Genomic DNA, 14,999 nt, shown 5'->3' on the forward strand with positions numbered 1-14,999 from the left:
AATGATAATAATAACAATAATAATATTTTCTTCATTTAATATATGATCATTAGTTAGAATATATCTAAAAATAGTTAGAATATGTAGAAACGCTTGATGTTATTCCCTCGGCCCCGCCTCTTAAACAACGACCCCGCCCCTTATATTTATTACGGCAATCTCCCCGCCCACTACAGCGACTATACCGCCCATCACAGTGCTTACCCCGCCCCTTATGGTCATAGCCCCCGCCCCCTTGGTTAGGAAACTTGTGCAGCGCTTGTGGCCGATCTGTGCTGAGTGCGCGAGCGGTTCAGGCAGCTCTCCATCATGTCCTCCATCGTCTTTCACCTCGCTGTCCTCCTGGTCTTGTCGGTTTCGTGTGAAACGGATCTCGGCGGTATTTTGGAGCCGTATGACCTGCTGTTCGACAACGCAGTGGAAGCGTACTACAAGCAGGACTGGCTGTCGGTCATCCTGAACATGGAGCGCGCGCTGAGGAACAAGGACACGGTGCGTAAAGTGAAGGCTGAGTGTCGCTTATCGTGCGCCAACATCACCTCCTTCCAGCACACCAGTGATCCCGTTCCGCTTCCCGGCGCCGGTCCGGTTCAAGACCTGGGCTTTTTCCAGCTCGTGCTACAGCGGGCCGAATGCGTGAACCGGTGCGAGGCGGAGAAACTCGGCCCATCGTCTCTACACAAAATCAGTGCTGAGATGGAGCTCGAGTTCAAGAAAAGAACCCCGTATAATTACTTACAAGTTGCTTATTTTAAGGTACACGTCATTTATTTTCTTTAAAAAGTTAGTGCATGTCTGCAAATCGCGGGTTTAACACCATAAACCAATCAGTTTGTAAAGTGTGATTGTTAAAAAAATAAAAAGTTTTAAAAAAAAGTTTTCTTAAAAGTAGTGATGGAAATTTCGAGTCTTTTCAACGAGTCGGTTCGGCTCGACTCATTCATCCCCCAAACGACTCACTTACCTTTTTTTCCTCTATAGTTTATCATTATATTGTTCGCTGAGATCTTACTCTTTTATTCTAACGAGCAAAATAACAATACTTTTGCTTTATACAATTACTTTTCATCCCAATAAATTGAATATAACAGTTGCCTAAATCTTCCATATACTCGTATATTCGATTCAAAGATTCGACTCCTTTGAACGATACATCACTACTCTGCACCCCGACCCCTCCCCCTCACACTGAGATTTGGGTGCCACGTCTTTAGGTGGAGTTAAATGGTACATGCCGAGACACATTTAAAGTCGTTCACAAGATTCCTTCTAGTCACTAATATCACCATTCAGTCGTGATTGAAAATATTTTACACCCTGAACACGTTTAGTCTGAGGCACAACATCACAATCCCACATTTATCCACTATTCAGACCTTAAATGTTAGCGTTACATGCTAACATCAAATGGTACGTTCCAAACCCCATAGTGTGTGTGTGTTTTTAATTTTTTTTATAGTTGCATAGAAATAGAAGAAGCGGTTACCATGGTTACTGTTTTTGTCCTATGTGAAAGTATTGTTATTGATTTGTAATAACTTGAATAATTAAGCTGTAATAAGCATAAAATAGCGTCAAACATATCAAATTAAAATTGAGGTCATAAACGATCGTCATTAAAAAAAAATGTATTATTTTTATTTATTTATTGACATTTTTTCTCATATCAGATTAGGTATCACTTTAAAGTGATATGTTTTTTTTTTTTACAAGTAAAAAATAGTTTTGCGTACTTTATACCATTTAAGTTGTATATACACGACATTTATCTTCTCTTCATTTTTTATATTCTTAATGTTTTATCCCCCCCATTGATTTACAGGTACATCACGTTAAAGTTGTCCTGAATTGTGTTAATTGTGACCTGCGACGTATCTGAGTTTAAAATAAATCTCGTTTCTCTGCATTCGCAGATTAATAAGATTGACAAAGCCGTGGCTGCGGCGAACACGTTCTACATAGCGAATCCTGACCACATGGAGATGAGACAGAACCTGGAGTACTACGGCATGATGCCCGGCGTGCAGGAGACGGACTTTAAAGACCTGGAGGCCAGACCTCACATGGTGAGACGCCGACGTTACTTTGAGGTATGTGCAGGATTACGCAGCTCTGTGTGTAATTGATGTGCATGATGCGATGTTTCAGGATGAGTTTCTGGAAGGAAAGCGGCTGTACAGCGCAGATGACTTCTCGTCCTCTTTCGGACACTTTGAGAAGGCGCTCGAGGGGTTCTTCTCCGCCGACGCTGAGTGCCGTGCGCTGTGCGAGGGCGAGTACGACTACGACGGATACAACTACATGGAGTACAATGCTGACCTCTTCCAATCCATCTCAGGCATGCGTTATCGTCGACGCGGTCGTGATGTTTTGTGTATTTTTGATGTCGGTGTAAACGTGTGTTCCTGATCGTGTTTATTTGGCCAATGTTTCGCACAGATCACTACCTGTACATTCTGAATTGCAAGCAGAACTGCATTGTGGAGCTGGCGTCCACCGCCGGAAGAGAAAAACCATTTGAAGACTTCCTGCCTTCACATTTCAACTACCTCCAGTTTTCCTACTATAACAGTACGGTTCCGTCGCAGATCATCCGTCGCACCTGATTTACTTTTGTTTATCTAATTTCGTGCTGCTTGATGTTGATTAGTTCAAATTAAATCGTATAATTCATTCTCCCGTATGCTTTTCTCTGCTGTTCGTTAACTAATTTGTCCCTGCGTCTCTGTTCCAGCCGAACAATACGAGAAGGCTATCGAATGCGCTAAAACCTTCCTCCTTTTCCACCCTGACGATGAGGTGATGAAGCAGAACTTGGCGTATTACTCGGCCATGCTGGGAGAAGATAAAGCTGCCGCTATCGCTGCCAGAGAGGTGCTCGCTTGCTACATCACCACACTGCACAACGCTTATGTTCATTTGTTTGGACAAAATCCAACTTGTACTCTGTGTGGAATATTCTAGAAGCAGTGTATATATACTGGTACATAGCTACAATTAAGATCTGTCATTACATGTATTAATATACATCGCTATAATTGAGTAGAATAGAAAGGTTCAGAACAATTCAGCGACCGATTAGGCTTGTCAGAACAACTCAAGCGCTTTCGGCACATTGGGGTATTTTTTTGTATATAATTCTGAGGTAAAGCAATAAAATTCATGTAGGTTCTTCTTCTTCTGCTGCTTTTCTTCTTCTTTCTCCTCTTCCTCTTCTTCGTTTTCTTCTTCTTCGGTTTGTTCTCATTCCACACCTATGTTTTTTGTCTTCTTCCAGACGAGTATAAAAGCCTGTTCTGATCACCAGAGCATCACACCACATTGTCCAGATGAATAATCAGATTAAAATGAGCTTTAATGTACACTCATATACACACCATCACCGAGTGGATTAACGACGGCTTAGTTTTAGTGCTGAACCTCAGCCAGATCAGACTTTGTGTGATTTTTGAAACACAAAAAACATTATCTTGGCTTTCATATGCCCCTTTTCCACCAAAAAGAACCGGGTGCTGGTTCAGAGCTAGCACTGGTGCTGGTTCAAAGTTGGTTCCACTGGCAAACCTTATAAGAACCGGTTTGTCTTTCCATCAGCTAGAGAGCATCACAGAGCCGAGTCTGACGTCACTGTATACGTGTCACGTGTCCCAGCAACGTTAGCGCAGCAGCGGCAAACACAACATTAACAATGGCGGATGTTGCTTTACTGTTAATGCTCATGGTTTTGTGAACCTACATTGGCATCCAAACGCAGCGAATCCAACACGTACGTGCAGCTCCATGTAATCTGTATAAACAGAGGTTGTAATCGAGAAAGTACATAACGTTATTTTATTATTAACACAGAAAAAAGTTAGCCTTAGCATGTAGCTAACTACTATCATGTGTGCTGATAATGTATCATATCACGGTAAGGTAAAAGTGTATTAAACATTAGTATACTTAAGGTATATTATCAAATGCACTAACAGTAGCCCCGCCCACAGCCCCGCCCACAGCCCCTGACACAAGTGGTTCTTAAGTCTAGACCAGCAACGTTTTGGTGCTACTTAAGAACCACTTTTCCTGGTGCAGAGCCGGTGCTTTGGCTGTCGAAAAAGAAAGAACTGGTTCTAAATTAGGCTCCGAACCAGCACTCAAACTGCCTCGGTGGAAAAGGGGCAATAGATTATCTCTGGTCCTAGTGAAGGCGATATAACTGCTCAGCATTGTATAATACAATACAGAGTGTATATAACATTCCCCTTGGGTTAAAGGCCAGCTGATCTAAACACACGGCTCATTCCACTCGAATTAAACATTTGACACAGGAGAACAACTGCAGACGAAAATGCACAAAGAAAGCGACGTCCTTTTTTCCTCCGCTGTTGATAAATTCAATACCGAAGACCTTAAATATCTAAATTACAAATGTATTGATGAACGTTGATGTCTTTATTACTCTGAAATATTTTCTGTATTTATTTAACCTTTAGGTTGTTGAGCAGTACATTAAGAGGTCCTTGCTGGAGAAAGAGCTCTTATATTTCGGAGATGAAATTTTCGGAGTCACGTTTGTCGATCCGGTGAGTCTCAAAGCCGTGGTTCAGACCGTCCTGTAATGTTTTGCTACTTGGATATGTCTCAGCTTTCTGGTTGTGGTTGTTTTTCAGGACACGTGGACGCCGGAAGAAATCATGCCAAAGAAACTCAGGGACAAGCAAAAGTAAGAAATAAATCTGATTTTAATTTCCTAACGATGGAATCTGTTTCAGTGTAATTAGAACACAGCTCTGAAAAACCGCAGGTTTACGTAAAGCGTGTCATTTTTATAGTACCAGCTGAGACGGAGGCTTTTACTGTGTAAGTGTTGATCTGATGAACGTCGCCTTACAGAAAAGTTCGGTTGTCCGTTATGGAAGGAGTCTCCAGTGTCAGTGTAACTTAAGATATCGTCGCTGTCAGACGGAATCCTCGTATCTCCAAAACCGTTATTTTTCAGGAAATTAAAAAAACGCCGTACCTTATCTGCAGTGCACAGGGTTTAGTCCGCGTTGCAGTGGATTGTCTTGCGCTAAATTCCCGTCCTCAGACCAGCACCAGAACTAGCGGGGGTCAAGATTTTTTTTCTTTGAGCCCAGTGTTTTGAAGACATTTACCTCAGAAGACGTGTTGATTCGTTGCGACTCTTCTTGAGGAGAAATATGCCGTGAAGCTCTCCTGTGGAGTGAGGAAGAGGTGGACAGTTGAAGTGTCCAATGGAGTTATGAGATTTGCGCTCAAGCTATTTTCAAGACTTTAGATTGGTTAATAACTTGTAAAAATAACAGACCCACGTGGGGACTGACCAATAGCATCGATATGTGAAAAAATATGAAATTGACCAAATTTGGACATACGAGGTTTCCGCCCGACAGCGACGATATATTAATATCGATATTGTAGATTGATATAAGGTTTGCATCGAAGTTGAAGTTTTTCTTCATCTTAAAAAAAAAAAATACTGGATGTATTCAGCATTTACAGGGAAGTCGTGGCCTAATGGTTAGAGAGTTTGACTCCTAACCCTAAGGTTGTGAGTTCGAGTCTCAGGCTGGCAATACCACGACTGAGGTGCCCTTGAGCAAGGGACCGAAACCCCCCAACTGCTCCCCGGGCGCCGCAGCATTAATGGCTGCCCACTGCTCCGGGTGTGTGTGCACGGTGTGTGTGTGTGTGTTCACTGCTGTGTGTGTGCAGTTATGATGGGTTAAAAGCAGAGAACGAATTCTGAGTACGGGTCACCAAACTTAGCTGTATGTCATGTCACTTTTCCCTCTTTGTTTTAGAGTTAACTTCATTTTGTTTACCCATAATAACAAAATAACGTCATACAAATGTTTAAATTTTGGATATTTTGAACCGTAGTGCTACTTAGACTGGATGAATCAAATGTAATTAGAAAGAGATGATGATGTAAGAGAATTAAAACACTGCTTTGATCATTTTGTGCTTTATCACACCATCACGATTCCGTTCTTATGACCGTGTCGCGTCTCTGTGCCGTTCAGCGCCGATCGAGAGAGAGCGGCTCGCATCACCGAAGAGATCGGCAACCTGATGAAAGAAATCGAGACGCTAGTGGAGGAGAAGACCAAAGACTCCACAGACATCACCAAGATGATTAAAGATGGTGAGCTGCAGGCTGCTGCAAGTGCAAAAGTGTTTACACCCTTTTATATCTAACCAACTCTCAGATCCTCTCATTTGTAATGCTGTAATATTACAGTTGAAAAAACTGCTGGAGATTTTTTTTTAGTTTACAGTCACTTAGTATTAGAGTAAGAGCACTACATATAGAGACCAAGGGGATGCTAACTTTTGCACACATCCCTAAAATGGCTAAAATTCGTGTTTCTGTTAGCTGATAATTCAGCACCTACTCCAGAGGGCGGCTTGGTGTTGGATGGAATCAGAGTCAGCATGACGGCCAACGCACTGAACGGTTCCCAGAGAGTCGTTCTGGACGACGTGATCACCGACGACGAGTGTCGCGAATTACACCGGCTATCAAATGTAAGTGAGATGAACTTTAAAAGATGAACTCTATATGAATAATTCAATCAAATGGATGGGAAAATCAGATTCTCCCTTTTGAAATGTGATTTGAAAAACCTCATACTACGTTTTTGTCCATTTTTAAAAAACGTAGACATTTTCTGTACAATAATTTTATATTTCACATTATACGTACTATATCAGGTTATATGAATATCGTCGCTGTCGGGCGGAAACCTCGTATGTCCAAATTTGGTCAATTTCATATTTTTTCACATATCGATGCTATTGGTCAGTCCCCACATGGGTCTGTTATTTTTACAAGTTATTAACCAATCTAAAGTCTTGAAAATAGCTTGAGCGCAAATCTCATAACTCCATTGGACACTTCAACTGTCCACCTCTTCCTCACTCCGTGGGAGAGCTTCACGGCATATTTCTCCTCAAGAAGAGTCGCAACGAATCAACACGTCTTCTGAGGTAAATGTCTTCAAAACACTGGGCTCAAAGAAAAAAAAATCTTGACCCCCACTAGTTCTGGTGCTCATCTGAGGACAGGAATTTAGCGCAAGACAATCCACTGCAACGCGGACTAAACCCTGTGCACTGCAGATAAGGTACGGCGTTTTTTTAATTTCCTGAAAAATAACGGTTTTGGAGATACGAGGATTCCGCATGACAGCGACGATATACAAATGTCTTTGGACACGCCCCCAAACATGCACTGTGACCCTCTAATTTATCAGAACAGATGCTTTATGGGCCTAATTTGCATACTGAAACCTGATTGGCTGTCTGTACTACACAATAGAATAGTGCATAAGTATGCGCACCGTTCGTCTTGTTAGTGAGTGAAGATGACATCACTGATGATAAACCACGCTACAGCCATAAGCAGTGCTTCGTTCAACAGAAATTTAATGCATCAAGTGAAATTATCTTGGCATCAAAATGACAATTGTAGCCTTTCTGTGGTCCATATAAAAAGAAGAGGTTTACAGAAGTGCTGAGTAGAGGGGTATTAGAGGATGGATATATCTGATTACAACACGACAGCCACTATGTGTTTGTTTATATTTTTGAACGCTTTGCTATAGACAGCAGCACAGAAAGGCGACGGCTACAGAGGAAGACCGAGTCCTCACTCGCCCAGTGAGATGTTCCAGGGAGTCACAATTCTCAAAGCTCTTAAGGTAAAGGTTCTCCAGAAACTTCTGCAGCATCAGGTTCATCTTCACTGCCTTCACTGGAATGAGGTATCTGTGATATGTCATGCTATGATCATGTTAATTCAGTCTTATAACTGATGTTGTGTGTGTGTCTGTCTGTGTGTGTGTCTGTCTGTCTGTGTGTGTGTGTGTGTCTGTCTGGGCGTGTGTGTCTGTCTGTGTGTGTGTGTGTCTGTCTGTGTGTCTTTGTCTATCTGTGTGTGTGTGTGTGTGTGTGTGTGTGTGTGTCTGTCTGTGTGTGGGTGTGTGTTTGTGTGTGTGAGACAGCTCGGTCAGGAAGGTGTGCTTCCTCTGAAGAGCGCTCGTCTGTTTTTCGATCTCAGTGAGAAGGTTCGCAGTGTGGTGGAGTCGTACTTCAGTCTCCAGTCTCCTCTGTACTTCTCCTACTCACACCTGGTCTGCCGCTCTGCCATCGAGGGTAAGAGAAGCTGCGTCATGGAGAAGAACAGAATAGAATAAAAGCCTGTATTTTGACACATACACGTTACAGCACAGTGATTTTTTTCCTTCGCAGATCCCAACAATCCTAGATTGAGCGAACATTGAGGATATAATAAAATAAATAGTTATTTATAAATAAGTATTTATATAATAAATAGACGGGAATCGAACCCCCAACACTGGAAGTGTGAGGCGAACGTGCTAACCACTTAGCCACCGTGCCCCCATAATTTCATATTTCACATGAATAATATAATAGGTTATATGAATATGCAAATGTCTTTGGACACGCCCTCAAACATGCACTGTGACCCTCTTATTTATCAGAACAGATGCTTTATGGGCCTAATGTGTGTGTGTCTAATGTGTGTGTGTGTGTCTAATGTGTGTGTGTGTGTGTGTGTCTGTGTGTGTGTGTGTCTGTCTGTGTGTGTGTGTCTGTCTGTGTGTGTGTGTCTGTCTGTGTGTGTCTGTCTGTCTGTGTGTGTGTCTGTCTGTGTGTGTGTGTCTGTCTGTGTGTGTGTCTGTCTGTCTGTCTGTGTGTGTGTGTCTGTCTGTGTATGTGTATACACATACTGTATATCTGTCTGTGTGTGTGTCTGTCTGTGTGTTTGTCTGTCTGTGTATACACATACCCATAAAGCATCTGTTCTGATAAATAAGAGGGTCACAGTGCATGTTTGGGGGCGTGTCCAAAGACATTTGCATATTCATATAACCTGCCATCGAGGGTAAGAGAAGCTGCATCATGGAGAAGAACAGAATAGAAAAAAAGCCTGAATTTTGACACATACACGTTACAGCACAGTGATTTTTTTTCTTCACAGATCCTAGATTGAGCGAACATTGAGGATATAATAAAATAAATAGTAAAGGGATGTAGTAGCTCAGTGGTTAAGGTTTGGGACTAGTGATCTAAAGGTCTTGAGTTTGAATCCCATGTCCACCAAGCTGCCACTCCGGGGGCACCTGAGTAAGGCCCTTAATCCTCAGTTACTCAGCTCTAGATAAGGACGTCTGCCAAATGCCATAAATGTCCAGATTCATATCAGCTATCTGTACATGCAGTTAAAGACAAAGGTTTACATTTCAATTCCTTTACGTCAGAGTTCATTTTTAATGCGCCGGTTTTTAAGGGTCTATCTTTATAGTCAGTGTTTTTTTGCCCTTTAAATCCTCAGGATTAAAACCATACTTGGGAGTAATTTCACAATAAGTGAAGGCAGGATAAGCATTCATACAATATTTGTATATAATATATAATTGTGTATATAATACCAAGGCATTTAATAAGCTTTCATTTATTCATGTATCTGCACCATCCTGTGCAGAGAAACAGGAATCCAGAGATGACCTGAGCCACCCTGTACATGTGGACAACTGCCTCCTGATCTCTGAGCTCAATGAGTGTGTGAAAGAGCCGCCAGCGTACACGTACCGGGACTACAGGTACGGCCGAAACCACAACACACCGCACAACACAACACAACACAACACAACACAACACACCACCACACAACACTACACCACACAACACCACACAACACAACACAACACAACACTACACCATTACAACACCACACAACACTACACCATTACAACACCACACAACACTACACCACACAACACTACACCATTACAACACCACACAACACCACACAAGACTACACCATTACAAAACCACACAACACAACACCACACAACACTACACCATTACAACACCACACAACACTCCACCATTACAAGACCACACAACACAACACCACACAACACTACACCATTACAACACCACACAACACTCCACCATTACAACACCACACAACACACCACCACACAACACTACACCGTTACAACACCATACAACACTACACCATTACAACACCACACAACACACCACCACACAACACTACACCATTACAACACCACACAACACCACACAACACAACACCACACAACACTACACCATTACAACACCACACAACACTCCACCATTACAACACCACACAACACACCACCACACAACACTACACCGTTACAACACCACACAACACTACACCATTACAACACCACACAACACACCACCACACAACACTACACCTTTACAACACACTACACAACACACAGCACCACACAACACTAAACCATTACAACACCACACAACACACCACCACACAACACTACACCTTTACAACACCACACAACACTACACAACACACACCACCACACAACACACCACCACACAACACACCACCACACAACACTACACCATTACAACACCACACAACACTACACCACACAACACTACACCATTACAACACCACACAACACAACACCACACAACACCACACAAGACTACACCATTACAAAACCACACAACACAACACCACACAACACTACACCATTACAACACCACACAACACTCCACCATTACAACACCACACAACACACCACCACACAACACTACACCATTACAACACCACACAACACACTACACAACACACAACACTACACCATTACAACACCACACAACACTACACCATTACAACAAAACACAACACCACACAACACAACACCACACAACACACCACCATTACAACACTACACAACACAACACCACACAACACTACACCATTACAAGACCACACAACACAACACCACACAACACTACACCATTAGAACACCACACAACACACCACCACACAACACTACACCGTTACAACACCACACAACACTACACCATTACAACACCACACAACACACCACCACACAACACTACACCATTACAACACCACACAACACCACACAACACTACACCATTACAACACCACACAACACACCACCACACAACACTACACCTTTACAACACACTACACAACACACAGCACCACACAACACTAAACCATTACAACACCACACAACACACCACCACACAACACTACACCTTTACAACACCACACAACACTACACAACACACACCACCACACAACACACCACCACACAACACACCACCACACAACACTACACCATTACAACACCACACAACACAACATCACACAACACTACACCATTACAACACCACACAACACAACATCACACAACACTACACCATTACAAAACCACACAACACACCACCACACAACACTACACCATTACAACACCACACAACACTACACCATTACAACACCACACCAACACACTGCACAACACCACACAACACACTACACAACACACAACACTACACCATTACAACACCACACAACACTACACCATTACAACAAAACACAACACCACACAACACAACACCACACAACACACCACCATTACAACACTACACAACACAACACCACACAACACTACACCATTACAAGACCACACAACACAACACCACACAACACTACACCATTAGAACACCACACAACACACCACCACACAACACTACACCGTTACAACACCACACAACACTACACCATTACAACACCACACAACACACCACCACACAACACTACACCATTACAACACCACACAACACCACACAACACTACACCATTACAACACCACACAACACACCACCACACAACACTACACCTTTACAACACACTACACAACACACAGCACCACACAACACTAAACCATTACAACACCACACCAACACACTGCACAACACACCACAACACACACCACACCACAGGATTCACTTATTTTTTTTACAATGTATGCTTTTCTTTTCAGCGCCATTCTTTACCTCAATGATGACTTTGAAGGAGGAGATTTCATCTTCACAGAACTTGATGCCAAAACCATCACTGTAAGATTCTTTTTATTTGATAATAACAATAGTATCTAGAGCAGGGGTGTCAAACTCAGGCCTGTGTAACTCAGGGCTGTAATTATATTTGGCCCGGGAGATCATATCAAATGTGCGTTACAGCTGGCTAGCCGCATGCTCCGCTAATACTACAAATCCCAGAATGCCTTGCCACTGTATTGATGCGTAGTCACAAACAGCAAGCGCGCCTCATTCTCTGTTGACAGTCGTTAACAACCGTGTTACAGTCACATCGGGCAAGTTAACTCCACCCTCCACAAAAATGGCCAAACGAAAGATGGACAATAGGAGCTTTGAAGACAGGAGGGAGGCAGATGATCTGTTCACGAATATAAAGGACAGACCTGTTTGTATTGTGTGCTAACGGAGCTAAACGTGTCTGTAACAAAAGAATATAACATAAAAAGACACTAGTCAAAAAGTTGGATTTTCATTGAATGAAATTATTAAATTTGTTTTTTTGTTGTTGGTTTTGAAAAAGATCCACTTCAAAAAGGAACTTAAAATGATCCAGTGAGAGACATCATTTATTTTATTTATTTAAATAAGAACTGAACACCACTGATGTGTCTTTTATTTCAAATTTCATTCCTGATGTGTTTGTAATATCAAGCTCTGGTTGTTCCAAATCCCGTGTTCAAGCAAAACTAAAGTTTGTTTCCGTATGAAAAAGGTTGAACATTACACATCAGTTGCAGTTCATTTTTCAACAAATATTCAGTTTGGCCAGTGACTTTATCTCAGTTTTATATTTTGGCCCACTGTGAATTTGAGTTTGACTCCCCTGAGCTAGAGGTTATCTGACCAGCGTGGGGCGCTGTTGTGTGTTCGATGTAAGGAATGAGTTGTGAATGCATTGTCAAACAGGGATCTCTCTCTCTCTCTCTCTCTCTCTCTCTCTCTCTCTCTCTCACACACACACACACACTAGGCAGTGGTGAAGCCTCAGTGCGGTCGCATTGTGGCCTTCAGTGCCGGTAAGGAGAACCCTCATGGAGTCCGAGCCGTGACAAAAGGTCAGAGGTGTGCGGTGGCTCTGTGGTTCACTCTGGATCCTCGACACAACGAAAAGGCAAGACACAAGTCCACAGCTGTGTGGAGACGTCACTGAGCCTCAGGCCGACATACCCAATATGGCTTTATCTCCATGTGCCTCATTAATAATTAAGATTCCTTCTGTTTGTAGGAACACACACACACACAGACAGACACACAGACAGACAGACAGACAGACACACACACAGACACACACACACACACAGAAACACACACACACACACAGACACACACACACACACACACACACAGACAGACATGCAGACAGACAGACAGACACACACAGACACACACAGACACAGACAGACACACACAGACAGACAGACACACACACACAGACAGACAGACACACACACACACAGACACACAGAGACAGATTGACACACACACACAGACAGACAGACACACAGACAGACTGACACACAGACAGACTGACACACACAGACAGACTGACACACACAGACAGACTGACACACACAGACAGACAGACACACACACACAGACAGACACACACACACAGACAGACACACACACAGACAGACAGACAGACACACACACACATCAGTTATAAGTCTTTATGTCTATTTATCTGTATGTTTCATCTTGCTGTCTGTCTTTCTGTCTTTCTATATATGTCTGTCTGTCTCTGTCTTACTGACTGTAATATCTTAATCTTTTACCTTGTATACCTGTCTATCTCTGTGTCTGTCTGTCTGTCTGTCTATTTATCCTTTTTTCTTTTTGTCTTACTATTTGTCTGTCTTTGTCTCTCTCTGGCTGGCTGTTTGTTTTGCTGTCTGTCTTTATTTTTGCCTGTCTGTCTTAATATCTGCCTTGTCTAATAATTTCTGATCTCTTTTTTTTCCTCAGGAGCGAATTCAGGCAGAAGAACTGTTAAAGATGCTCTCAAGCCCACTGAATGCAGAGTTCCAGAAAACAGAGGAGGAGAAGAACAGCAGCGAAGAGACTGGATCAGAGAAGGACAGCGTGAAGCCCGACAGAGAAAATACAGCAAGGACAGAAGAGTCGAAAACCCCTGAGAAAGAACAAGCCCGCAAAACCTCAGAGGAAAAGACAGACACGAGCGCTGACGCAAAGACCGACAGCAAAGACACAAAGCAGGATGACACGGCTGCAGAAAAGGTGCCTGCTGAAACTGTGAAGAAAACCAAACCGGCAGGAAAAACAAAGACGAAAACAAAAGCTTCAGAAAAAACGAAGGTCAAAACAGCAGACAAAAAGGAAAAGCCAGCTGCGAAGAAGACGGCAAAAGCATCATCCAAAAAGACACAGAGCAAACCGACTAAAGCAAAAAGCTCAAAATCAGACTCTGAAAAGAAAAGGGATGAATTATGAGCAATTTTTTTTCTGTTTTTTTTTAATATTATGTTTTATATGTTTTATGAAAGGGGCACGGTGGCTTAGTGGTTAGCACGTTCGCCTCACGCCTCCAGGGTTGGGGGTTCGATTCCCGCCTCCGCCTTGTGTGTGTGGAGTTTGCATGTTCTCCCCGTGCCTCGGGGGTTTCCTCCGGGTACTCCGGTTTCCTCCCCCGGTCCAAAGACATGCATGGTAGGTTGATTGGCATCTCTGGAAAATTGTCCGTAGTGTGTGATTGTGTGAGTGAATGAGAGTGTGTGTGTGTGCCCTGTGATGGGTTGGCACTCCGTCCAGGGTGTATCCTGCCTTGATGCCCGATGACGCCTGAGATAGGGACAGGCTCCCCGTGACCCGAGGTAGTTCAGATAAGCGGTAGAAAATGAATGAATGAATGTTTTGTGATTTTTTTTCTGGCAGCAAACGACAATCTGATTAGAATTTTACTTTTTTTTTTTTTTTTTACTACTTTTTTATTATTGACAAACCATCACTTGGAAGGGCAGCAACAAAATATTGTGGATAATTCATTCCAAAAACACGAGCCATCACTG

General features: G+C 42.7%; 1 protein-coding gene across 1 annotated transcript; it reads left to right on the forward strand.

Moving 5' to 3' along the window:
* Positions 1-256: 256 nt before the first annotated feature.
* p3h1 (prolyl 3-hydroxylase 1) lies at positions 257-14,681 on the forward strand. The gene is made up of 15 exons (XM_060858512.1): positions 257-756; positions 1,914-2,066; positions 2,149-2,338; positions 2,440-2,571; positions 2,735-2,874; positions 4,476-4,565; positions 4,653-4,705; positions 6,030-6,151; positions 6,383-6,534; positions 7,614-7,709; positions 8,013-8,163; positions 9,518-9,635; positions 11,916-11,991; positions 12,944-13,084; positions 13,939-14,681. Exons 1-15 carry the CDS (start codon positions 310-312, stop codon positions 14,422-14,424), a joined length of 2,547 nt encoding a protein of 848 aa, XP_060714495.1. The 5' UTR covers positions 257-309; the 3' UTR covers positions 14,425-14,681.
* Positions 14,682-14,999: the final 318 nt, after the last annotated feature.

Source organism: Tachysurus vachellii, chromosome 22 (genome assembly GCF_030014155.1).
Source record: "Tachysurus vachellii isolate PV-2020 chromosome 22, HZAU_Pvac_v1, whole genome shotgun sequence".
NCBI classification, from domain to species: Eukaryota; Metazoa; Chordata; class Actinopteri; order Siluriformes; family Bagridae; genus Tachysurus; species Tachysurus vachellii.